Genomic DNA, 25,762 nt, shown 5'->3' with positions numbered 1-25,762 from the left:
TTTAGATTAAGTGAAACTTTAAATTTGAAAAGCTTCCAAATGACAGGAAATTACTCATCACCATAATGAGGTAGAGCTGTTGTTATTGGCAAAAGAAAAATAGCATCAAGGGACATGCTCAAACGAGCTGTTGTTTTGAGGTAAGAATTACTTAAAAGTGTATGAAATCAGGCAAGCAACCTGCTTGACTCAATTAGGTCATTCAACTAAAATATCCACTGGCTGCCATGCAGATTCGTGTGAGTATCATAATTTTTGTCTTTGATTATAGCAAGTACATTGACACCCAAAATTGTGTCTCAACCAACTTCAACCAAAAAACAAAAGATGGAGAAACTATGAGACCTATTAGATTCTTTCAAAGAAGACTTAGATTGGCCATTCAGATCAAGATAATTGATTGTACGAAATTTACCTTTCCTATTACTGCTTCATCATTAACCTTGGATACTATGCGGTCATAAGCACGGATGATCCAATGCCTCAAATACAGTTGGCATGAGCCGAAAGGAATTCCATCAATGATGCATCCTTCAGGCTGAAGGGAAATGCGGATTGAATACGAAAATGCATACTTCGCATCATCATTTTGAAGGTCAGCTGCCTCCGGAATAAACACAGCAGAAGCACGAACCTTAAGTAAATATTTATTTATTATTAGTTTCCATATAACAACAGAGAAGATAATAGAAGCTGTGATGGCAATGCAATTGGCAACAGGAATCACACCATAACAGATTCTACAATAATGACATGAATGAAAAAGACCAAGGATATAAAGTCAAAGAGCTGTTTAATCTTTATATCTTTCCTAGACTATATCTTCCAACTCTGACTATGTTCTACATAAGCCGACAAATATTCTTGTTATGAGGGATGCTTTAAAAATGACTTAATTTATGACAATCCAATTATTAGAAGAAAGAGAAATAGTTCCAGCAACTTTTAGCACTCTTTAATAATCAGTATAGAGCAATGCAACAGAAATCCCTCCATGCAAGTGCAAAATACTATTCATACATGATAGATGGCTCAAGCAAATTTTAACAACTTCACATACGAGCATAAATCCATAATTAATGGCTGCTCCAACCAAGCATCTGATGTTTCTCAAAACTTCAGCCAAATGGGTCATTGTATAAGTGTGTATCACCGTCCTAGTTATAATATTTTGACCTGTTAGGCACTGGCTTTTTACCCTTTAAGACACATGGTTGTCACGTACTGCAAAAATGAACTACATCTCGATACTGAGTACTAACCCGTACACATCTGGTGAAGCATGTGTTTTAAGTGATATTATTGACAAAACTTAGCAAGTGCTAATGGATAGAGTCGCATAACAAGCAATCATAAAATACATCATACAACACATAACAAGGTGAACAGCTCTTATCTGCCGCTCTAAGAAAAATGTACAAAATATAAGGGGGATGATGCTGGAACTTGTAAATAGCTCTGATTCAACTCGCCTAAAATTCACTTCTGCCCAAGGGAATGCCAAAACACGTTTAAGGGTGGTGGTGGAAATGAAGCCCCATTCAGCCACTTGATCAGAGAGCATAGAAACCACCTCCCTTTCAAGCAGGGCAACAAGGAAGCTTCCAGAAGTACAAGTTTTAAAAACTTGAACCCATTCATACAGTGCAACCTTAAGTACATGATTCCCCATGCTGGGGTCTGTATGACATCAAATCTGGTACATTCTAATATGCCTCAGCAAGATGCATCAACCACCACACTTTACTGTTTTTTCTCACTATGCCAAAATAAAAGCATGGAAAGCTAAAATATGAAATCCATATGTTTTGACTTACTTTCACCCCATTGGTTATAGCAGTGGAACAGAGCGGAGGTTCCTCTGGAAATAGACTGATACTTCTGATATTTTCTTCTTCACGAAGTTTAATAATGCCATTTTCTAAACGACGGCCATGTTCCTCTAACCATAGTAGCATTGCATCCTGCTGTTGATCACCTTTGAAATCATGCACTGAACTTATTAATCTATCTGGTACACATGGCATCATTTCTCCATCAGACGGAAGATTTGCAGTACCAACATGGAGTTGACCAGTGGTACAGTTCAGGAAAAACAACTTTCTGACATATGTGGAAGCAGCAACAACAATATACTTAGATCTGCTGGAAAAACCTAGGTGATGGATGATTGCCTTTGTTTGTAAGATCACCTCACTTAAAGGTAACAAATACACATTTACCAAATGGTCATAAAAAGAATAGCCACCTATGAGTCCCAGTGAAGTTCCACGAGCCGATTGCCTCACCACAAATTCTTGACCATCATAAAACCGATAGAGGATCCTTGTAGGAAGAGGCAATTTCACTTTCAAGATTGTCTCTAACTGTTGAATATCAGCTTCTGCTGCACCCTTGCGAAGTGTAGCCTCGGCCTCCGGAAAATTAATGCCCAACCAGTTCTTAAGTCTCCCCCAACATCTTTTAACTCGCATGACCAGTGGCCATGGATACATACTGAAAGCCTCCCGCCATATTTGATAAGTTTCCTGGAGAAAAAACTACCACTTGAAATGATTTCATGATACAGTAGAACTCGCAGCCTGAACATACGTTTTTACGAACATAGACTGATATCTTGAATATATTTTCAACAAGTAAAAGAGAAGAGTTGACTGCACATACACATTAAAAAAAAAAAGAGTAATGCATGTAACTCACATATGGCACTATAATCACTCAAAGGGGTCCATTATATCCGGTTACTTACTCGAAAAACAGTGCTTCAACATAATTGTCAAAGTTTAAAATGGAACACCACGAGGAGAAAACAAGCTACTTCTTTTCGAAGGTACTAAAAAGTCTTCGAATGACTCCAAAACATATTGCATTAACCTCTTAAAATTTGACTCAGGCAGTCATGTCAACCAATTTTCCCCATACATACATTTCAGTTAGCAATTTCTCACACTGAAAAGGGAGGGCACCAAGGTAAGCGCTAAGGCCCACCAATACATTTCTCGTTGAGAGAAGAAAAGAAGAACCCAACCAAAACCCCACTTGAAGAAAATGAGATCAAACAGCTTTGCTCTCAACTGGATTCTCAATGAAACCAAAAAAAAGGGAACCCAAAACACTTCTTTGATGGGGTTTTTGTTTCAGTGAAGTTCCAGTCAGGAGCGATACGTACATTTCTTCTGCGCTTTGGACTAAGAATCATCTTTTCCAAACGTCAAAAAGCATTCTAATGTATACACACACCAAAAATTTCACATCTTTTCCGACTACAGAAATTGGACAAAGAAATCAATTTTTTTCACATTCACACCATTAATCATCACAAAAAAAAAAGAACCTTGAAAGAAGGGGTAGGGTTTCCGAGAGGATCAAGGGGCCGATTGAGATCAAGATCCTGGGAGCAGAAGTTGGACCAGAGGGAATCATCGGAGGCGGAAGACCTAAGCTTGTTGCTGACGCAAGCTGCTCTGGCGGTGTCTTTGGGGCCTAACTTGGATAGAATAACGTGCAAGGCTAAATCTCCCAGTGCCTCCAATTCCAAACCCATCTCTCTCACTTGTACATGTTCCTCTCTCAGACGACCTATAAGCGTTCGTTTGCTCCAAACCGACACTTCTTGTCGTGTCACCGTCTCCAAACGCTGAAGCCCCTTCTTATCAGCCGCCCTACACGTGGAGCCTTCCCGGCAAACTTAATTGCAATTTTATAAACCAAAAGTACGACATCATTTAAGATTATGTTTTAAAAATAGTTGCAATTTGAAAACTTACAAATTCTGTATTTTTGAATCGCATGTAATTTTAAAGGTTAAATTCTAATTTTAATAGTCAAACTGCGATTTTATCAAACAGCATTTTTAAAATCATGTTTTTAAATCGGACATTTTGAAATCACTATTTTAAAATATTCCACTTTTTGAAATCTCAAATTCAAACAAACTTTTTTAAAAAAATATAATCGACAGTACAACACTATGACGTGCCGTAAAAATTAACTATTTGATCAATAAGTAACTTCTTTTTTCTTTTCGTAAATTAAAAATGACAATGGCACAAAAGTCTACTAAATAACATTACTATACGAGCATAACATCTATGCGAGACCAAGATAAGATACATATAAATCTTCAACATTGCTGCATTTGAAGAATATCCAATCTCCAATTGGATTAAATTCATTTTGGATCCTGTGAATCATCTTGCAACTTCAAAAAAGGAAGTTGAAAGCTTCCAACTGTTTGCAGCCATAGTCATGGGCAATTTTTTTTTTTTTTACTATGAGAGGAAGGTTATTTAAGAATTATATGATCATTGGTGAAATAGCATAGAGGTCTGGGCATCTGGGCAGGAAATGAAAGAAGTATACCCATGACTCTTACCAATTGTATGATCAAACTAATAGCTTCAATAGTTCACAAAAAGTTTATCTAGTTCTTTGTGTGTGTATATAGGCATGAAAAGGGTGCTTTGCATAAGGTCCAATTCATGCAACATCGAATTGAGAGAAGATGTGTGCAAGCCTGTGATGAATTGATAGTGGCGATACCATTTGCTAGAGGTTTCTTAAGGGTCACTCAACTCAAACCTAATAAAGTTTGTTACCTCATGGGTACATAAAAATCTATTTGCCCTCAAAATGGACCGCACTCTATGAGCCAACCCTTCTCGGGGGAGCCTCAGTCACATGCCCAATAGACACATAGTAAGAGGACTATAAAAGGGTATCCTCTCATTGACAGTCTTATCTATTTAGAATTGGTTCAATAAGGAAATGATTCATTCTAGCATTCCCAGAAAGAAAACTATTCATCAGAATATATTATCTTCCATATCAGACCCTTTACCTCCAATCCTTGCCATATTAAACAGATTTACCATAACACCGAAAGTCCTATAAGTAAAGGTGACGAAGCCTATTATGAGATAAGCACACCTTTGTCCCCTCACTCTCTTGTCTATTGTATTCTCTTTCGAATACCTCATTGACTTAAGCATCAGAGTGATATCTACCGGTACTTCGAAATTAGCGAATTAAGGTTAAAAGATTTAACTCATTTACTTAAATGGGTTAGGTTAAAATTGACCTATATAGTCTTAATACTCACGCCCCAAACACGAATTACCACCCCTAAATACCAACACATTTGATATGATAATTCTAAGTTCGTACTTCAAACTAAGAAACAAGGGAATACCCGGAAACCTTTCGTCCTGAATTCTATGATTTGAAATGAATAAAATCTTTCCCTTGAAAGGATTTAAAGCTACAGCCAGCCAACCAACAGCTGGCCCCTCTTACCATTTATAGAAATAGCTAACCTTATTAATAGATTCTTCAAGCTAGTCAATTCAATTACACTTGTAAATGAGAGAGAGAGAGAGAGAGAGAGAGTAAAACAACTTGATTAATTTGAAAGCTAGAATCTGAAACAAATAGAACACAACAAGAAAGAGCTACAAAAAGACCATTTTGTACATTCTTCTAAAGCAACAAAGTTCCATTGAAGTCGATAAAAATTGCCCCCCATGAAAGGTAAGCGTGGCGATGATGAGAAACCAGCAGAGTCAAGCCAAGCTCGTTTGAAAATTCAATTCGTCGATGATTTGTTAAAAAGAAATCCCCAAGCACACTGCACACCTACACGTTGTCAAACATAAATAAACGCCGTTAGCTACCTCTTTCAACTAAAAACAAGAAAACTAGTCATTTGGAGTCAATAACACGTTAATTATCCTTCAAATTACTTCAACCCAAATAAGCAACACATTTTAAATAATCACTACTTTGTTACCACATCAGCATTCCTTCTATTTTCCTTTATTTTCTTTATTTATTTATTTATTTATTTATTTTTGCTTCACTTTCTTCTATAAACAGACAACCTCCATTAGTACCGTGCTCGAAACGGTTTAGCTGTAACAAGAATGCCACCGGATTGAAAAAAACGTAGGCAGGTCGGAAGAACTGGATAACGTAATTCCTATGCATGTTTATTTTTTCTTGGGTTTTTGCCTTTGTTTCCCAGATGTGTAGTTAAGGTTTCAACAACGTAAGACTAAAATAAGCAGATGTGAGATAAGATTGTAGTAAAACTTGATGATTTAATAGGGTTTGGTTGACTCCATCTAACTCGTATATAATATTAACAAGGTCGTACATCATGCCCTGGATATTCGCGTTGATGAAACAGGTTATATATTCAATTTTATTGTCATTTCAAATGTCAAGGCAAGTAAATCGTGAACCATGATCGAAGTTAAAATACCCATTAAATAAAAAAGTATTAATAAACCCTATTGGGACAAGCTTTATAGTCGCCACTCTCCCACTTTCAAGTGGTTTTGTGGACTCTTATTTTCATTGCATTAGATATATAGAAATTATTAAATTGAAGTCCTATAACATAAGCGAAAGTTAATTTTCACAAAATTAAAGGTAAGATTATTCAAATCGATATCCTTTCTAAGATTGGCGATGGTGTTTTCGAGATTGGATTGGATCGAATGATAGATACTCAAATCAAACTTATAAATTTTATGCATAACATTATGTTCCACCAAAAGACTTCGTGACTGCAACTTACAGATTGAGGCACCAATTAGTTAAGATAGTTATTCAGAGTATCCCACTCATTTTTTTACTAACACTACATTTAAAGAGAAATATTACGTACACTATCAAGTGCACGCTCAATGACGTGACAGTAAAAATCACTATTGAATTCAAAATTCGATAGTGATTTATCCAAATCCAATAATGATTTTTACTGCAACGTCAATAAGTGTGCACTTGAGCGTGTGAATTTGAGAATTCCTGTAGCATTTCTCATACTTAACATACAATGGGCTTTTATCCCTTTACATCCTCTATATAGTCATTGGGTTTTGGGGGTACTCAACCCAAATACTTCTTTAAGCCCAAGGTTTCTCGCAAACAGTGCGCGGGCCAGCCCTTGGTTTAAGTTTTAGTGAAGGATACGTGTTTGGGTCAACCCCGTCATCCTACAGTGTCGTGCATTGCATATGGGTCTGCTACAGCTACTACCCCCGATGGTTCTATCGCGTTGTCTGGTACGACTATCGTACCATCGCACTTCAATCTAGGCCGAAGGAGGAGGAGGATTGGGTTAGAGGTTGAGCCCTGGTTTTCCACAACCTGATTGCCCTTCGACGGATCCAGCTTTGAAGAGTTGCAACCGTCCATTGTCGTGTGGAGATAGAAGCCCGAAGAGGCACAATGAACCTTCCAACAAGAACAACACTAGTATTCCTTCCCGCCAAGACCTAATCCTCAACAAGACAAAGGTGTTTGCATCGATGGGGAGGCCAAACCTCGCCGATGGCCCTTCCCAAATATCGGTGAGTTCTTAGAATGGTAAGGGACCCGTCGGTAGGCCTTCGCAGAACTCACCAGCAATTTTGTCTCAATCCCATGGTCAAGACCTAGCCGAGGAGCATGAAGTCTCGATTTTGGTTTTGGAGCCTCCGATATTCCTTCTTGCTGGTGGTCGAAACACAACCTGTCGGCTACTCGGTTTACACTAGACCCAATTGTGGTTAAGTTTCCTACATAGATGATGGTTCTTCCTCGGGTCTTTAGTGGGAAGTCAATCCCACTAGCGAGAAGTCACTTTGTCGACTGTGTTTGGGTTGGAGTTGGAAAGTGTTGAAAGGAGTAATCAATTTACGTTGGACTCGGTTCCATGTTGCATTGTGGATCTTTTCAACAACGAAACCCCCTCAGTTTGTAACCCCCTTAAAACCTATTCCCATGTTGTAGTAGGAAATCTAGTTGTTGCAAGTCCATGCATTCAAATTGGGTTTTGCAATGTGCAAAGGAAATCCATTGTGTTGTGAGGGTTTCGAGGAGCAATTTATGGCAATATTGATAACTACTGAAGCAGGCCGTCCTCCAAAGGTGTCGGGTTTTTTTTTACTAATTGTGGCAGCAAAATCAATAGGGAGTTAAGGTTGGAATTTTAATGTGGATCTTCATGTTACTAATGAATCCTAAAATCTTATCTTGGAATGTGACAGGATTGAATGAGGGGGACAAATGCTTAAGGTTGAGAAATTTAGCCAGAGATTGAAAAGCTGACATTGCTTGTTTGAAGAAAGTAGGATGGAAGTTATGTCTCGAAATGCTAAGGGGTTTGTTCTAGCCGGGGTAAAAGGCAAGAGAGCTCTTGCAATGTTGTAATGTAGCCTAGGGTGTTTTTGCGGGTTTAGGGTTTCTATTGTGGGTCTCTTGGTGTTTCTTCTGTTGGGTTTTTGCGGCTGTTTTCTTTGTTCTTTTTTCTTTTTCTGTTTTGGTTTCCTTCTTGTATACTTCTTGTCTGCTTAGGGGCGTCTAACACTTTTTAATGATATTTCTTTGCTTATCTATCAAAACATTCTAAATGTAGTGTGTAGTTTGTGGGGTTGCCATCACTTGGATTATTGTTGTTTGGATTCTAGAGGTACTTCATGTGGCATTTTGTTTATGTGGGATCAGAGAGTGGTGGAAAAGATCGATAAGTATGTGGGGGAGTTCACTTTGGTTGTTTCCTTTAGAAACGTTGAAAATCATTTCACTTGGGCCTTTGTAGGTGTCTATAGCCCTAATTGTTATAGGGATAGAAGGATTATTTGGGATGAATTGGCTAGCATGCTCCGATGGTGGAACTTGCCTTGGTGCATTGGGGATGATTTTAATGTCAGCCAATTCCCTAGCGAGAGATCGAGAGCAACTAGCTTATGCCTAGCTATGATGGAGTTCTCTGACTTCATTTTTTATCAGAGTTCAATAGATCTCTCTCTTGTTGGTGGTTCTTATATTTGGTTGAACAATCATGAGTCTCCCTCTTGGTCCAAGATTGATAGATTCCTTGTATCACCGGCTTGGGAAACTCATTTTTCAAGCTTGTCCCAATGAAGACTTTCCTAGACTTTTCTCGGATAATTTTCCGATACTCCTTGATTATGGTGACTCTCATAGGAGGATAATTTTCTGATACTCCTTGATTATGGTGACTTTCATAGGAGAGATAAGTACTTCAAATTTGAGAACATATAGCTAAAGTGAAAGGGTTGGGGGGATGAAGTTAAACAATGGTGGGGATTAGAGAGCAGATTGTCCAATTTTATAAAAGGTTATATATCGAGCAATTCAGCTAGCAGCATTTAATGGATGGCATTTCCTTCGATTCGATTGATGAGGCTGAGGCTAATTGGTTGGAGAGAAAATTTGAAGAAAGGAAGGTGTTGAAGGTAGTGAAAGTTATAAATTTGTGACAAGACATTGAGCCCTGATGGCTACTCTATGGCGTTCTTCCAAGCTTGTTGAAATGTGTTAAAAGAAGACATTATGAAGGCTTTTCGTGAATTCCATGATAGACGTAAGTTCAAAAGAAGCCTTAGTGCTACTTTTATCGCCCTTGTTCTGAGTATTTCAAGGGCTATTGATCCCAAAGACTTCGCTCAAAATGTCTTGTAAGTGGCATTTACAAAATTATTGCTAACATTTTAGCAAACAAACTTTAGATGGTGTTGGATAAGATTGTTTCTAAGTCGCAAGATCCTTTCATCCGAGGTAGGCAAATTCTAGATCTTGTTCTTGTTACAAATGCATGCTTTGATAGTAGATTAAGATATGGGGAGTCATGCGTTCTTTGCAACTGGTTTTGAGAGAAGTGATATTCTTGGATTGCTCATCATATTTCCACATTATAGCGGTTCTCAATTTTTGTTAATAGCGCTCCTACCAATTTTTTTGTAGCTCCCGTGGATTGAGACAAGAGGACCCTTTGACTCCTCTGCTGTTTGTCAATGTCATCGAGGCTTTTGGGTATGATGATTTTCGCTGCAATAAGTGGGGGATTGTTATCAGGCTTTTCTGTAGAGACAAAGTTTGATATCTCTCGTCTTGCACTTGCAAATGATACTTTGATTTTAGTCAGGCTAACCTAACTCATCGTCATCAACTGCGGTACTTGTTTTACGTTTTGAAGTTGTCTCGTGCTTAAAGGTCAATTTTGGCTAAATCAGAATTGGTTCCTGTGGGTAATGTTGCTGATGTGGACGGGTTGGCTAGGGTTATGGCATATTGGGTTTCCCTTTCGCCTTTGAAATCTCTTAGTCTTCCGTTTGGGGGCATTCTACAAGGCCAATTCTATTTGAAACAGCGTTATTGAGAAGATTGAGTGTCAGCTAGCAAGTTGAAAAATGACATTTTTGTCCAAGGGTGTTAAGGCCACCCTTATTAAGAGTACACTTTCCAATTTATCTATGTACTTCATTGCTCTCTTTCCTCTCCATGCAGGTGTTACTAATCGTATTGAGAAGCTTCAACGGGACTTCTTATAGGGTGGGTTAGGTGAAGATGTGAGATTAAGGCTTTATTTTTCTATATTTTGTATCTTTGCACGGTTGCTTTTGTTTCTCCTTTGGTGATTTGTTATTATTATTTTCCTATACTTTTTTCTCCTTCTAGCTAGGTGTTTTCTTTTGTATACTTTCAGTTTACTTGATAGCGCCTTACGGTTTTAATGATATCTTGATTACTTAATAAAAAAAAGTCATATTAAAAAAAAAAAAAAAAAAAAATTTATTGCATCCCACAATTTAACATGTTAGTTAGAATCCACTTATCAAAAAGAACAATATTTTAGTTAGAATCCAAATTGTTTTGCCTAGGTGGAGTGAGAGGCCATGCAACAAGTGACATGGACTTCATCACATTCTAAATTTAATTGGGAACGACTATATATATATATTGTTTTTATAAGTAATTGGCCCCAAGGAAAAAGGAAAAGAAAGTTTCGAACTAGTGACCTGATTGAGTTGACTTCATCAAATTCTTGGTTAATTGGAAACGACTATAATTATTGTTTTTTTTTTTTTTTTTTTTTAATAATTGGCCTCAACAAAAAGGGGAAAAAATGATTCGAACTAGTGACCTAATAGAGTTGACTTCATCACACTCTGTATCTTTGGACCGTTGCGCATGTCTTTCCTGTTTCGATTAGTTATGATGATTTTCTTCTTCGTTTTTCTCCTTCTAGTTAGGTGATCCTATTGTATACTTCCAGTGTACCTTGGGGCGCCTTTACGTTTTTTAATAAAACTTCTTATTACTTATCAAAAAAAAGAATGACTATAATTTTTTTTATACAAGTAATTCTTGTTGGGATTAGATTAACTATATAATTTTTTTTATATAGAAGTAACTGACCCCAAGCAAAGGAGAATGAGAGATTCAAACTAATGAGTGTGATCCAAGCCGATTAAGCTACCCACGAGAACTATATATTGACCATGTACGCTATACTCTTTATACTCAATAAAATGGGTTCCAAAGTACTGAACCAAGCATCTTTTTGCAAGCACAAATCATCCTACGGTATAAAGAGTATGGGATATCTTTTCTTGAAATTTGACGCAGAAGGAGGAAAAAGACAACCAGCACTAAACTAAATAGATAGCATATAAAAATTTAAAATTAAAAAAAAAAAAATAAAATAAAATAAATAAATAAATAGATGGCATATAAAAATTAGAATGTTAGCACCAAAAATGTGGAACCATTAGTTTTACGGGGCAAAGTTTTAATACTACAAACACATGATCTCAAGCAACTTCATTTCTCACTTGATTTTTCCGACCAAAAAAACCCAAAAGCAAATTGCAAGTTTGTCCCTAGAAAATTTTGCATATGAAATTAGTCCCCCGTGTTCTTTTTCCCAACAACACAAAAAAAAAAAGCCTTTCAGTTTCATCATACAAAATCAACTTAAGTGAAAGAATGGGCTGACGTGACACTTTTTTATGACAGTTTGAAATCTAAAAAAATAATTAGCAAAAAAAATTCACATGTGAAGACTAAAAACCATAAAATAACCAAAAAAAAAATAGAAGACCTTAAAGAAGGAAAAAACAGCAAAATAAAATCAATTTCTTGGTTCTTAAGAATATTTTGCATACAAGAAGCATTTTTTTTCTTCCTCTAATTTCTACATCATTTTGTAGCTTACAGATCACAAATCAATAGGATTACCTAAATTGACGGGTTGAATTTATCAAGTTACATTTCAGTCAAGACAGCTCCTCGTATACCATATTTGTGGAATGATTAGGATAGGCTTTTATCATATTTATAACTTGATTCAAGTGAGAATATATTTTGATAATCGGGGTGTCTAGGACTTTGCCCCAACTTAGATGCCCGAAACATCATGCAAAGCGCCCTCTCCACACAAGTCAATTAAAGATCAGGCTTTCGCCCATAGGCGTGACCACAAGAAATTGTCTGCACTCAAAAGGGGTCGAACCTTAGACATGATGCTTCATGAGGCACCAAGGCTAAGCCCTCGTTTACTAAACGATTTTTGATTCGTTACTATTCATTTCACTTTTTCATTTTCTAACATTCTCTTATTTTTTACATCACATCAATCACTTTTTATTACTATCCAAATAAAAAAATAATTATAAAATAAAAAAGTTTCAATTTTTCATACCAAACATTCTTACTTTTTCACTTTTTCAAAAAAAAAATATTCTTACTTTTTTTTACATCAATCAATTTTTCCTACAGTATCGGACCAAAATCCTTTAACAAACACACTTATCACAACAAGTGAATATATTATGTAATCTTTATGTTCAAACTTCAAAAACCCGCCCGCATGGTTTTATTCCGAAAACTCCTCAATTAATATAAGCGTTTTTCATCATTTTTATATTACTTGAAAGGCCAAAAATTAAAAAATTAAAAAATTAAAAAATTAAAAAAAAAAAAGGTGGGGTGGGGAATTTCTGATCACACGACACTCATCCATGTTTCAAAAGGCAGCCCCAATCATGGTTTGGTGAGGTAGAGGTGAATACCCATACGTCTCTATTTACAAACATAAAATTTACTAAACATACCAAAATAGTCTTCAAAAATTAAGTTCAACTAACCCTTTCAAAGTGCAGTTACATTTCACAACAATTAACAAGTTTATGAGACGCTCACCCTAAAGTTAGGTACTAAGCAATCACAGATGCATCACAAAAAAACAGGTCCATATGCCACTCATAAGCTAAATATTACAAGTGTAAGCCACTAGAGACACGAGTGCAATTGCAGTAATTATTTTTTTATAAAATAGACCAAATAAGAGTGATAAATAATATTCTTCGAGCAATGGCATTAAATGCTGATAGTAAATGCAATAAAAGAGAGCAAGCCCATCAGATAAGACAAATCACCAAAAAGCATGCTAGATCAAGTACATAGTACTGAACGATTGAGATAGCCACTACACCATGCAGTCGTCTCTTCAGACACACCACAAATTTGACACGATACACCAGAGTGGTAAACGCGAATTAACATACAAACTTGCACACTGACCACAAGAACAAGTCAGGCATCTTGACACCTAGTGTTACACACTTAACTCACCAAACACAACCCGCATTTTGCGCAAAATTGATAACAAAGAGAACAGAAGGAAGAAGAAGACACCATAAGCTATATGCCTAGCCAGAGAAACTAACTAGATAAAAGAACTGCCCGAGTAAAAGAAAAAGACACCTCAACTTGCCGAGACGCTTCAAACATAATCTATCTAAATATTTACAATAAGCTTAAAAAACTAGATCAAATATGGAATTAAACCATTGGGTGAAACAACTTCCCCTACAAAGTAATTATTCAAACTGCTACTCAACAGGCATATTATTCATCAACGCCTCCTAGTTAAACATGGATCCCAAAAGTACATAGTTCCTCAAAAAAAATAACTTCACCAGTCATTGAACACATTAGATATCTATGATCCCACCTCTTCTAGCTTTCTAGAGCCAAATTCTTGGTAATATTATAAGCCTCAAATCAAATTACAAAATGAAAACTAGACCTACTTCTAATCCTGCATCAACCAAGATTGCTTCAAACATCTCCAATATAATAAATTTCACGAATAGGGGCAGCAGTCGTTTTTGTCTTATCACCTACTCCAAGACGTAACATGCTGATTCTAAAATACTCAAGACAGAACAAAATCCCACAACTTAAAAGATCAAAAGTCAGCTTTTCACGAACAGGGGCCAACTTTGATTCCAGTTCAAAGTGGCATAGAATATTTAACAAGTTAACCCCAACCATCACTGGCTCCTAAAGCATTAAACTATTATGTTCTGATCCAACTGTTGGACCAGCTTGCATTTCTTCCTCTTCAAATGTCCAGATGAGAAATCAAAATATCAATCCCACTCAAAACCTTACGAAAATCAACAACTCTCCCAAAAAGAAACCACTTCATTCTAAGTTACAGTAATAACATCTACTTACCAATCATCTCCTTACTAGAACCTCTCTCATTCTAGCCACCGTACAATATTTCTTATAACTTCAAAAGAAACCACAAAATGTTGGTCTTTTTCCAAGTGTACCACATTCATCTCAGCACCAGTATTCAGAGTTTTTTTTTTTTTTGACTATCAAAAACTAAAATCCAATAATAATTCACTTCAAATCATAATATCACCAGCCTTCTACAGCCAGAATAAATCATATCATAAATACTTCAATTCCCCATTGAAGAATCGGTCCAAAAACTATGATAGGAAACTATAAATTTAAAAATTATAAAAAATAAAATTAAAAATTAAAAAATTAAAAATAAATAAATAAAATAAAAGAACTCATGACCCTGAATGTTCACCACAAGCAAACACAACAAAAAAATATATATATAGAACTTAAAAGAACTTGGACGGCCGCTTGGCTAACTCCTTTAGTGATTAGTTTCTCTGATTTTCTTTTTCATTTCTCTCCCTCCTAGGCGCTCTCTGTTTATACTTCCCGTGTATGTGGGTTGCGCCCCTTTGCGCTCTTTTTTTATATATCATCATTACTTATCAAAAAAAAAAAAAAACAAATCAAATCTACACTTGAGCAGAAGATATTTTCTTAAAAAGGGATTTATCCATTGAATTAAATCATATTACTCATGGAGGGAGGACTTACCTCATTGTTGATTTCCAGAACCTCGTCCTGCCTGAGTGGTCGTTTGCTGCTGCTGCTGTATCTGGAGGAGGAGGCTAGCAGCAAATTGTAGTGTTGACTGGTAGCGCTGGTTCTTATCAACCTCAACATCCGGGGTGCCCTGCCCAGTACCAAAGAGTGCAGATTGAAGCTGTTGTACCTGATTGGGAAGCTCTGAGCTCACTTTTTCAGCAGCTAATGTTGGTGGCTGGGAAAGAAGAGAACCATGAGCCTGACTAGATGAGGTTAAAGGGCCGTTAACTTGCTGAAAAGGTGGTGAACTGTATAAGCCAGAAGCCTCTCTTCCATGACCCATCCCATAGCCTCTCTGACTATTGGGAGGAATTTCATGCTGATACTGCTGGCTCACTTGAGGAGAAGCAGCAAGCTGTCCACTTTGGTTCAAAGGCCGAGAGATATTTGCACCCTGTGGCAGCACGCTGACAGAAGAATCCTGGATTTGAGCACTGCCAAATACCAATGCGGCAGAATGACCAGGTATGCTTGAAACAGGTTGGTAAGGCTGATACTGGGAAAGATTTTGTACTTGAGGATTAAACTGAGTCCTCAACTGTTGCATCGAATGACTCATATGGTCAGAAGTTTGATGATCTTGTTTCCAGTCTCGAGATGGGGTCCCTTTATCTAGGGCACCTTGAGGTGGAATTGAAGGCCTCACAGATGATGAGCCTAATGCAGGTTTATCACTTTCTAAAGCAGAAGACTGTGAATTTGCAGGCAGTAAGGAAGCTAGAGTAGCAATAAGCTCAGGTGTTAACGTCACTCCAGGTTGGGACACTGATAGTGGATTTGTAGAATTGTAGTCTTGAAGTGCTGAATGCATTGCAGGGGACTCACTCGTAGATGGCAAAAGAGATTTTGGAGGAAGCTTCGAGTCCTCATGCAAAACCCTGTTATAATCAATAGGCAAAACTTGTTCCTCCTTCGATGAGACTACACCATACTCAGTATGAGGAATCTGCTGTCTACCTATATATTGAGATGAAGGCATAGGAAGATATGATTGTTGAGGAATGGATGTGCCACTAGGAACTTGTTGTGGAAACTTAAGAACCACACCATATAGACGTTCAGGACCCGCAATTTTCAAAATGCTAGTTAAGAAATCTGATGGAGGTACCAAAAATAACGTGGTCCCATCATCAAACTTGGCAACACCAGCACGGCTTTTTGCACCTAGGTAGCGGAGGAATTCAGTGTATGAAGCAAAATCATCTTCACTGTCTGGCAAGAAGAAAACAATATCAAAACCAATGGCATCAGCATAGTGCTTCGAGAGCATATCCAATCCTGTTCTGGCCGAGCAATTAACAACTTCAGGACTGCAAAACCAACAATTCTCACATAAATGAGAGCTAAGAGACACATAATCGGATTAGACATACAAAATTATTATGGCAAAAGCAGTTTGCATCAAGGTTTTTTTTAAAAAAAATAAATAAATAAGAAGAGAGAGAGAGAGCATATCTTCGATAAATTGACAAGGTCTCAAGTAGGAGGGTACAATCCAGCGAGGAAAGGATGCAGACAGGTTTAAAAAGAAGGGCATTATAATGTTCAAAAGAAATATAAATCAAACAAATGAATCGGAAACTTCTTTTACATTACCAACATATGCACTCTATTCATTACTCATATATATGTGAGAACATCAGATAAATAATAATGCTGTTACAAACTTCCCTAAAAGTTGCAGTCAATTTAATGAGGTCTACATAGTTTAGAAAAATACTTATGCTCCAACTTATTACATCTTAAAAAGCAACTAATTATATACAGCTCTAACCTATTGAAATGAGATGATAATAATAATAATAATAATAATAATAAAATGCATACTAATTTAAATGAAGAAAGACCCAAACTCTTTAAAGACCTCTCACGTAATACAATCATGTGCATGATCAAATACCTAAGGGGTATGCTAGCGCTGAGGCATGTAGGCAGAGATTAGTACAGCATCCTAAACAATTCAAATAGAAAATGATAAAGAAAGAAAAGGAAGAATTATACTCACAGCGCAGTCTCTATTCCTTTTCCTAGAGGGACACAACGAGCTTGACAAACAGGTGTTCCCCCCTTAGCAAGAATACCACGCCAAATGCAATCATTATCAACATGACCCTGACCAGGTCCTCCAGCCATGGCCCGTGCACCTACAGGACTGAGGCTACTCCTCCCAGGAACATTTGCTAAAGAATCAGAGGGACCTCCATCAGCTATTGGGCCAAACCCATATGATTGATCCAACCCCAACCCACGATCGTCAAGTTTTCTCAAAGGAAAAGAAACGTCATCAATGGACAAAGCATCATCTATCCTCGACCTTTTAGAATCCCTTTGAAATTGATTTATGTCAAATACGTCCCAAGCACCAGACATAGGTATTGTGGACGGTATAATACCTGTTCCAGGAGAAGGGAGCATCCCAGCTGCAGCAGGTGGCCTTTTCCAGTTTGGACCCATCATATTTTTCAAATTACCATCCTGAAAATTAGGATGCGTGGCCAAATCATCAAATTCTGGGCCTTGAAGCAGAGGTTCAAGACTGCCTTGACGACCAAAAGGCCTCATAGGCATAGATTGCAATGATGCAGGAAAATTATTTGATACCATAGGACGATTATGACCAAACAAATCCAATTGTGCAGGTCGAAATGAAGGTTCATTCAAAAACATCTCTGGCCTTGGCCCTTTAGTTGCAGGAAAAAAACCAGGGTAATCTTTGCCAGGTGCCAGCTCACTGCTCGAAAACATAATGGTTATTCGCGGATCATTAAAAAGCCGGCCCTGCAACCCTTCCTTAGCACGTCGGGCTTCATCCACACTCCTAAATTCCACAAAGGAGTAGTTTCTTGAAGGAAAACTCTTAATTCTCTCGATTTCACCAAATAAAATCATAGCATTGTGGAGCATTTGTTCGTCAATCTGAATAGAAGGAGGGTAACCTATCCACAAAACATTGCTGGGTTGACCATCTCCCTTTCTCCCCCCAGAAGACAGAGGATTCTGAAACGCAATAACAAAAGTTCAGAACATTACTGAATTGAAAAAGATGGGTATAGCAGAATACTTCCATCTACAATCATATAAGCAAATCACACATCTGCAATCCAAGTGCCTCCCACGAAACCAATGATAAGATCAGACTAGATCTGACTTAACCAGTGATTTAGTCCACCACTAAGTTGTAAGATAGACCACATGTGATGCAAGCGGTCAACAAGAGACGCATGGCCTTGGAGACATTATCAATACAGACAGTTTGCAATATCCAGTACAACAGAGTTCAGAGGTTGAAACTCACCAATTGCCTTTTAGGACCTAAATGGGGATCAGCAGGTCCCATGCTTCTGCCCTGAAACTGCCCATCTCTGGAATCGGGCCACTGTTCCTGTAAACATTAACACAGGACACATAAGCTCATTTCAAAATGACGAGAGAAAAAAAACCAAAGTGAAGCAATTGAAATTTCAAAGACATCTACAGCATCTTAGAAAGAAAATTGTTCGTGGAATCTACAGAGTTTTTGATACACATGAAGGACATTAAGTAATCAATACAGAACTCACTCCTTACCATCAAGCTTACACCAAAAAACAAATTGATTCAATACGAAGTGAAAAACTTTTAGTATTTCTAATTTCAGACCCCAAGGCTTCAATGGTGAGGATGTCATTATTACTCAATTGAGTAGTGAGAACAAACTTCATGCAGGTACGCACCAAGCAACAATTTTCAAGTTCTCTCCCTACTCAGAATCACCCATGATGACAGCTGTTATGATGAATCTTATGACAGCCACAATATCTCATAGGAAAGACAATGAAAATTCTGAACAAGAGACTTACTCTTCTTGAGGGCTGCGACCTAAGGAAATCCACCCGTATCTGGTCACCACCTAAACGCTTCCCATTCATGTTTCTCATGGCTTGGGAAGCATCTTCCAATCGTAGGAATTCGACAAATGCAGTATTGCGGTCTCTAAGAAACTTAAAATCCTCAATTTTACCAAACTTAAGAAATTCTTCTTCCAATTCTTCCTTTGAAACTGTTGGGCTAATTCCACCCACCCATAGATGCTTACAAGGTTTTGCCTGAAAGGCAGAATTTTAAGAAAATTCACAAGCATCACAAGATCGCACGTTTCAATAGCTAAATCCAGTATTTAGAAAAACTAATCAAACAAAAAGCTACAAGATAAGGGGACAAAAGATCAACTTGGTGCCAAAATAAAATCATATAACATGCTATAGAGAGAAGAAACTACTGGTATTATTACTTATCAAAAAAAAAAAAAAAAAATCACTGGTTTTACAAAACTGTGAGCAATTAACAAAGAGCCTCAATCAGCCTTTACTGGCAGATGCACGTATCCTAAAGAAATTACTGATGCATTAGCCATTGGGTCAAGCATCAAGGCCATGGAGGCCTATAAAAAAATTAATATAACTGGTTACAAGGCTTTTCATATGTATAAGATTCTATAAAATCCCTGAATAGGCTTCCCAAGACAGCAACTTTTAACAGCAACATATATTCAAGAAAAGAACAAAACAAAACTTGATGTAGCATCTTCAATAGCTACGTATATTCAAGAAATCAATCTGATTGACATTAAAAGGAATTTTTTTTTTTTTTTTGTTAATTAATATGAATATTATTGAAAAAGCGCAGAGGGGCGCAACCCTATTGCAAATATATATACAAGAGAACCCCTACAACATTAAAAGGAAATCATAGTACTTGCAAGGGTTAAAATCACTTCTAAACATTTAAATGACCATTTCACATAAACGAGGAAGTATAAAAAGTCAAGAACACAAAGTAAACCAGCATCAGCCGTGTTCGTAGGTACATAAGACCTTGGGGAACTAGATTAGCACTATATAGTTGCAGCACATGAGACGTCTATGACCTCAAACCTTTAGAACTCGTCTACATATTCTACCACACAAGTGGGTGAAAAAGGTTCAGAAATCTTGCAACCACAGAAGGAGACTTGGTGAAAAGGTTAAGAGAAGTAAACACATGGGCCTAAAAGCCGCAGAAAGAAAGCTAATCTTAACACGTGTATTATACAAAAGACAAAGAATGGAAGCCAAAAAAGATTTAGAATAGGAAGGAAATCTAAGAAATGACAATCTAAGCAATGAGCTTTTTCCTTTTTTTCAACAGAATTTTGTGAAGAATTGAATTTCTTGCATGTTAGTCTTGTCATCAAATGGATGATTAGCACAGTATCTATTTGTTGTAAGACAAAAGTTAAGCAAGTCTCTGAATGAGAGTCAACATCTAAGGACTTTAGCCATTTATGAGTCATGAGATCAAAGAGTTCTTCGTGGTGCCAGACGAAACATCAAGATACTAACCGTCAAGCATATGGGAGAAAATGACCAAGTGCAAGAAGCATCTAGGGATTATGAGCCCTTCATGCCACAAATGGATCCCAAATCAAGGATATCCTTCGCTGTGTTCCCCATTTACTATCTAAGATGTATAAGGCAAAAATTTTCACTAATTCTTTTTTGTTTTCTTTCTTTTAACTCCCTGATTTAAAATGAATCCATCAAGCCCTTAGAGGAGTATTTTGGAGATAAAAGACATGTTAAAGCCAGACTTGAAGGTCAGAATCCATCAAGCCCTCAGAGGAGTATTTTGGAGATAAAAGACATGTTAAAGCAAAACTTGAAGGTCATATAAAAAAGTTAGTGCTAAATATTGGCAAACCATTTATTGCATATTTCCTAGAACTATAGGTCGAATATTAGCAAACCATGGTTGCTTATTCTAGAAAAGAAGGAAGAAACTATGCACATATTGGTGATTCATTGATGGTAAAATGAAGATGTCTTATACTCACCAAAAGACAGTTATCATCTATAACATATAAATTAGATAAAAGTACCCTCTGGTCCTACTAATGTTGATGCAACTCTCATTGAGACTCTAGTTTGTCAAAAATATTTTTTATTAATCCTTTTTACAGGCATTTCTTCCGCGATTAAGGCATAGCACACCTACCATGAATTCCCATATTGGATTATATTGAATTTCGAAGACATTATTTGGGAATGTGTTAAGTCCCTCATTGGTGTTTACTAGATAGAACTGAATCATATAAAATGAATGCAAAGAGCTCAAATTATGACTAATCCTTTTAAAGTATAGTGCAAGTGTGACTGACATTTTTCACACGACATGACATATACGGATCATGCAATCATTCTTTTATGATGAGATAACATTAGAAAGGATGCTCTAAACTATGAATTGAACATTTCCTTCTTTTTTTCAATTTAAGTCCATATTGCCCTTTCGCACACTCTTTCTTTTTTAATTTTTTAATTTTTCCTTCCTTTTTTTTTTTTTTTTTTTGGTGATAAGTTAGCTCCTTGTTAAACTCATTGTTGTACATATCATAATATTGGTGCGATGATTAGTTATATTAAGGGGCGCCTTACTCATAATATTTGTGATAAGTGAACATACCATAATTAATGAAGTTTATGAAAGGAAAGGAATGACAAAAGTTTTGAGGACCTCGAGAGAAAATTGGAAGAAATTAAATCTTTATTCTTCAAAACTTTGTATCTTTAGACAACTACTTATGTTCTCCTTTGACGATTAGTTATATTGATTTTCTTGTTCTGTTTGCTACTTCTAACTAGGTGCTTTCTCTTGTATACTTCATATATACTTAGAAGCGCCTTACACTTTTAATGATATATGTCAATTACTTAACAAAAATAATAATACTTGTGCAACGAGATCATGTTTCTGTTGAAATGGCAAGTAGGGTTGGTTATCGACCCCTTCAGATTAGTATTCGATTGTTCTAGAATTCCGACCAAGGATCGGAATTGGAATTCCAATTTCAAGCTAAGCCAAACTGTATGGAATTTTTGAGCATAGCCAAGAGTAGTTGGTTCGGCTCGGCTCGAAATTCGGGTTTTATGTCATGCTCTAGCTGCCACCAAAATGCATATCATCCACATGTTGCCAACTAAATTTCAAAAACAAATCAAGGCACCATCATAGCAGCAAGTCATCCACCAAAAGGCATATCATGAGAGAAATAGTTTGGACAAAAATAGGTTAAGAGAGAGAGAGATGGCAGTAAAGAGATCAGACCAAAGCAAAGGTAGCAGCAGGGGACAAAAGAAAGAATGAAGAGAAAGAGAAATCTGAAGTTAGATTAGGTTAGGGTTCACTAAAAGAATGTGTATTTAGAATGCTTATTATATATGCAGGTCGGGTCAGAATTCAGAATTTCTGAAAATGGATTACAAAATCTGCCCCAACTTAGGGAGAAATTTAAATCATGTTACCAACCCCGAGCTAAGGCTTGTCAGGAGCCGGCCAAGCAGCTCGAGTCGGCTCGAAAAATGAGGGTTAGGTCGATAGTTGGGGGGTTAATGCCCAGCCCTAATGGCAAGAACAATTATAGGCATCAAAGTGAAGCACACATCAAAAGGTTTGACAAAACTTCTAAGGCTAACTCAGCATGGTGGTGTCTTTTGTATATGAAAACTCATCAGCTCAAGACTGGATTTGAAGCCCAAGGTTCAAACATAGATACTAAAGTCAGAATTCACAACATTCTATAACCTGCATAACCCAAAACCCATCGTTCATGATTCAAAATCACAAGTTTTATGTGATTTATCCTCACTACATTCGCTTCCCAAATAATATGAGCCACTGAGCCAGTGAATTGGTCCCCACTATTGTGAATTTGTAACGGAAATAGCGCACACACCACTTAATTGAAGGGGAAAAAAAATTATTTGGACTTGAGATTCATATGAATTGCTATAAAACTAGAGAAAGCCTCTGGTTTCAAAGTGTCTTCCTTTTTCTGTCAGCGTTGATTTACCTTTGGTTTGATATAGGGGACTCGAAAACCACAACTTAATTGAAATTGATACAACATTTTTACCAATAGAAAATTGAAAACTGAAACGAATTTAACAGTAAGACCTTAAGTTCAGTTTCCGACTCCTGGTGACAATAATTAGTAGTCTACAGACAACTCCTGATACTTAAATTTGCATAATCAGAGCAAAACATCATTATATCCATTGCTTTCATTAAGTTGGGAACAGGGATTATCTCCCACGCATCTTGAACGTGTTTTAAACTTTGCACGGTGGTATATGTTAATCTTAGGTTTGGTGTCAACATGTATGGCTGTTCTTGAGTAAAAACTTTAATATTTCTGTTCACATTTAGAAATCCCATCCACTGTTTACCAGAGTCTGAGTCATGCCTTGAAGTAGCAATTTTGATATCCTCATTCTCGGTTTCTGTATAATGTAACTGGGGTTTGTGAAACTATTCATTGTGATCCGCAATGAATTGATGATTACATAAAGTTCATTTCATTTCAAACTCTTCGCTTGTGTTCCTAAATCATAACGTTTAATTACTGTACTAATAGCGCTTCAACTAACATTTGGATCAAACCTAAATACCCATTTCCCAGTGATCAGGTTCTTCAGGGATTTGAGAATGAAGTTCGGGCTGAGAAGCGTAAAACTGAAGTTTGCTGTGTCAATGAATGCGCAACTTAATTTTTTTTTTTTTTTTTAATTCTTCATTTCATATCATTTTAAGGAAAAATAAATTTTTGATCCCTTTTATCTCTAAATTTATCGATAATTTAACGCAAAATCCAGGTCCCTATTAGTAAAATTGCATTCTACTTCCCTGATTTACCAAATTATCGTACCCAAGAAAATATTCGTTTAGGGATCTGAGAAGGAACTCAAGGGAATGAAAGTTGAGACCCATAAAACTGCAGAAATCATAAATTTCGAATAAATTATATTACACAAACTCACAAATCCATAAACCAAGTAACAACGAAAACCAGATAAACCTAACGAGACGCAGAGATCAGAACAAACCGGACGCGCGAACTCGATCTTGACGGGGTGACCACGCAGCTCGGCGCCTTGTAAAGCCTCCTTGGCGGCCTTGGCATCCTCGATGCGCTTGAAGAAGATGAATGCGTAGCTCCGCGACGAGTAGGAGGTGACGCTGTCGAGCGCGCCGTACTGCGCGAAGAGGTCCATGAGATCCGAGTCCGCCACGTCGCTCGCCAGGTTCCCCACCCACAAGTTGTTCGACGGCATCTCCGACTCGTCCGAGTCAGCGTTTCTGCCCACCCTGCTCAATTTGTTCGGTGGCGGCATTGCGATCGAAAGCCCTAGAGATAAAATTAGGCTTTGGTGAAGTGATTTGGAGATTGATTGCTATAATCTGTAACAGGACCAAGATTGTTTCAGACAGAAAAACCCTAGAAAATTTGGGGACTTTTGGCGAGAGAGAGAGAGAGAGGATGCGAATGAAATGAGCGCCTGAGAGATTAATAAATCGGAGTTTCAAGGAAGAGAGAAAGAGATAGGGTTTTTGTCGTGAGGTTTGAACACGGTTTAAAGTTCGCGACGTTTTAATGCCCCGTTTGGTAAAATTCTTCCAAAAGACGGTATTTCGGTTTTCAAAAGCCTAAACGGACACGTCTTACATCTATAATGGAATTAGATTTCAATAAAATTTCTTAAAATAATGGCCTCGACCACGTCATGGTGGTAGCCTGGTAGGTGGACCATTCAATGGATCGCGACCACAGAACCACCGTATCCATGTTATTTGGTGGTGCGAACTGCTAAAAAGGTCTTTTTGAAATTATATTTAATGAGTTTAAAAGTGTTTTTAATACTTAAAAAATTGATTTGAAAAAAAAAAATACTCATTTTATAAAAAAATTAAAAGCGTTTTTAAGAGTTAAAAAATTTAAAAGTTGTCAAAACGCACTTTTGGAAAAAGTTTAAAAATAAACTTTTATTCAAAATTACTTTTTGACTAAAAAGTTTTATTTCTCAAAAGCAATCACAAACAGATTAAGCGCTTTCAATTTTTTTACAAAACGAGTACTTTTTTTTCAAACAAACATTTTGAGTGTTAAAAGTATTTTTAAGTCCCTCAAACACAATTTCAAACAAATCCTAAATGGCATGCCACACACCAGAAGTTGCCACTCGAAACATGAGCATAAAGCTCTCGAAATTAATTAATAAGAGTAATTAATTTGGAGTGCTACTCTTTGTTCAGCGACCCAAATTATCACTCTATGGATATTATCGTTTTCATATCTTTTTTTATTGAATTCTTAAAATTAAATATGTTAAAAAAATATTAATATGGTAAAATCTAAATCATTTAATTTCAAAGATAATAAATGAGATTTGAGAAAATCTACTCAAAAAAAAAAAAAAAAAAAAAAAAAAAAAGAAGAAAAGATTAGAATCTGAATCCAAATCAAAACTACATATTGTTAATTTAAATGGAGACTAAGTAAAACAATTTGTGCAACGAATTTATTATATGGCTTTCATTTTCAAAGGGTGGCTCAATCGACTATGAACCACACCTCATGAAACAGAGGTCACTTGTTCGAGTCCCTTCTCTCCCTTCTTTTGTGTGGATATATCAAAAAAAAAATTATTATATAGCTTTCAAAAATTGTTATAAAAAATTAAAAAAAAATAATAAATAATTAAAAAAAAATGTTTGAGGTACTACACTTTTAGTTTTACTACAATTCATTCACAGCCTCATGTAACAATCCCTATGAGTAACACCATGACAGTCCACATGAGTGGTACATGCCATATAATTGAAAAAAAAAAACTAAGCAATAATATTTTATAAATAACTTTAA

At 36.7% G+C, this 25,762-nt stretch overlaps 2 protein-coding genes across 4 annotated transcripts; both read right to left on the bottom strand.

Moving 5' to 3' along the window:
• Positions 1-61: 61 nt before the first annotated feature.
• LOC132166124 (F-box protein SKIP16-like) lies at positions 62-7,200 on the bottom strand. The gene is made up of 4 exons (XM_059576928.1): positions 7,083-7,200; positions 3,335-3,687; positions 1,818-2,528; positions 62-634 (listed from the first exon to the last, which is right to left on the bottom strand). Exons 1-4 carry the CDS (start codon positions 7,198-7,200, stop codon positions 383-385), a joined length of 1,434 nt encoding a protein of 477 aa, XP_059432911.1. The 3' UTR covers positions 62-382.
• LOC132168244 (flowering time control protein FPA) lies at positions 5,245-24,477 on the bottom strand. Of its 3 annotated transcripts, XM_059579370.1 has the most exons (7): positions 23,946-24,477; positions 18,885-19,130; positions 18,341-18,427; positions 17,647-18,042; positions 17,051-17,520; positions 14,995-16,355; positions 5,245-5,634 (listed from the first exon to the last, which is right to left on the bottom strand). In XM_059579370.1, the coding sequence occupies exons 1-6, from the start codon at positions 24,231-24,233 to the stop codon at positions 14,996-14,998; spliced, it is 2,847 nt and encodes a 948-aa protein (XP_059435353.1). In that variant the 5' UTR covers positions 24,234-24,477; the 3' UTR covers positions 5,245-5,634; position 14,995. The 3 variants fall into 3 exon arrangements, with proteins under 3 accessions (XP_059435353.1, XP_059435352.1, XP_059435354.1); XM_059579369.1 differs by having other exon boundaries at positions 17,051-18,042; XM_059579371.1 differs by lacking the exon at positions 18,885-19,130 and having other exon boundaries at positions 17,051-18,042; positions 23,946-24,476.
• Positions 24,478-25,762: the final 1,285 nt, after the last annotated feature.

The sequence above is a fragment of the Corylus avellana genome, chromosome ca1 (assembly GCF_901000735.1).
Source record: "Corylus avellana chromosome ca1, CavTom2PMs-1.0".
Taxonomy (NCBI): domain Eukaryota; kingdom Viridiplantae; phylum Streptophyta; class Magnoliopsida; order Fagales; family Betulaceae; genus Corylus; species Corylus avellana.
Note: the sequence above shows the minus strand (reverse complement) of the source record. Positions and strands in the feature narration are given on the sequence as shown.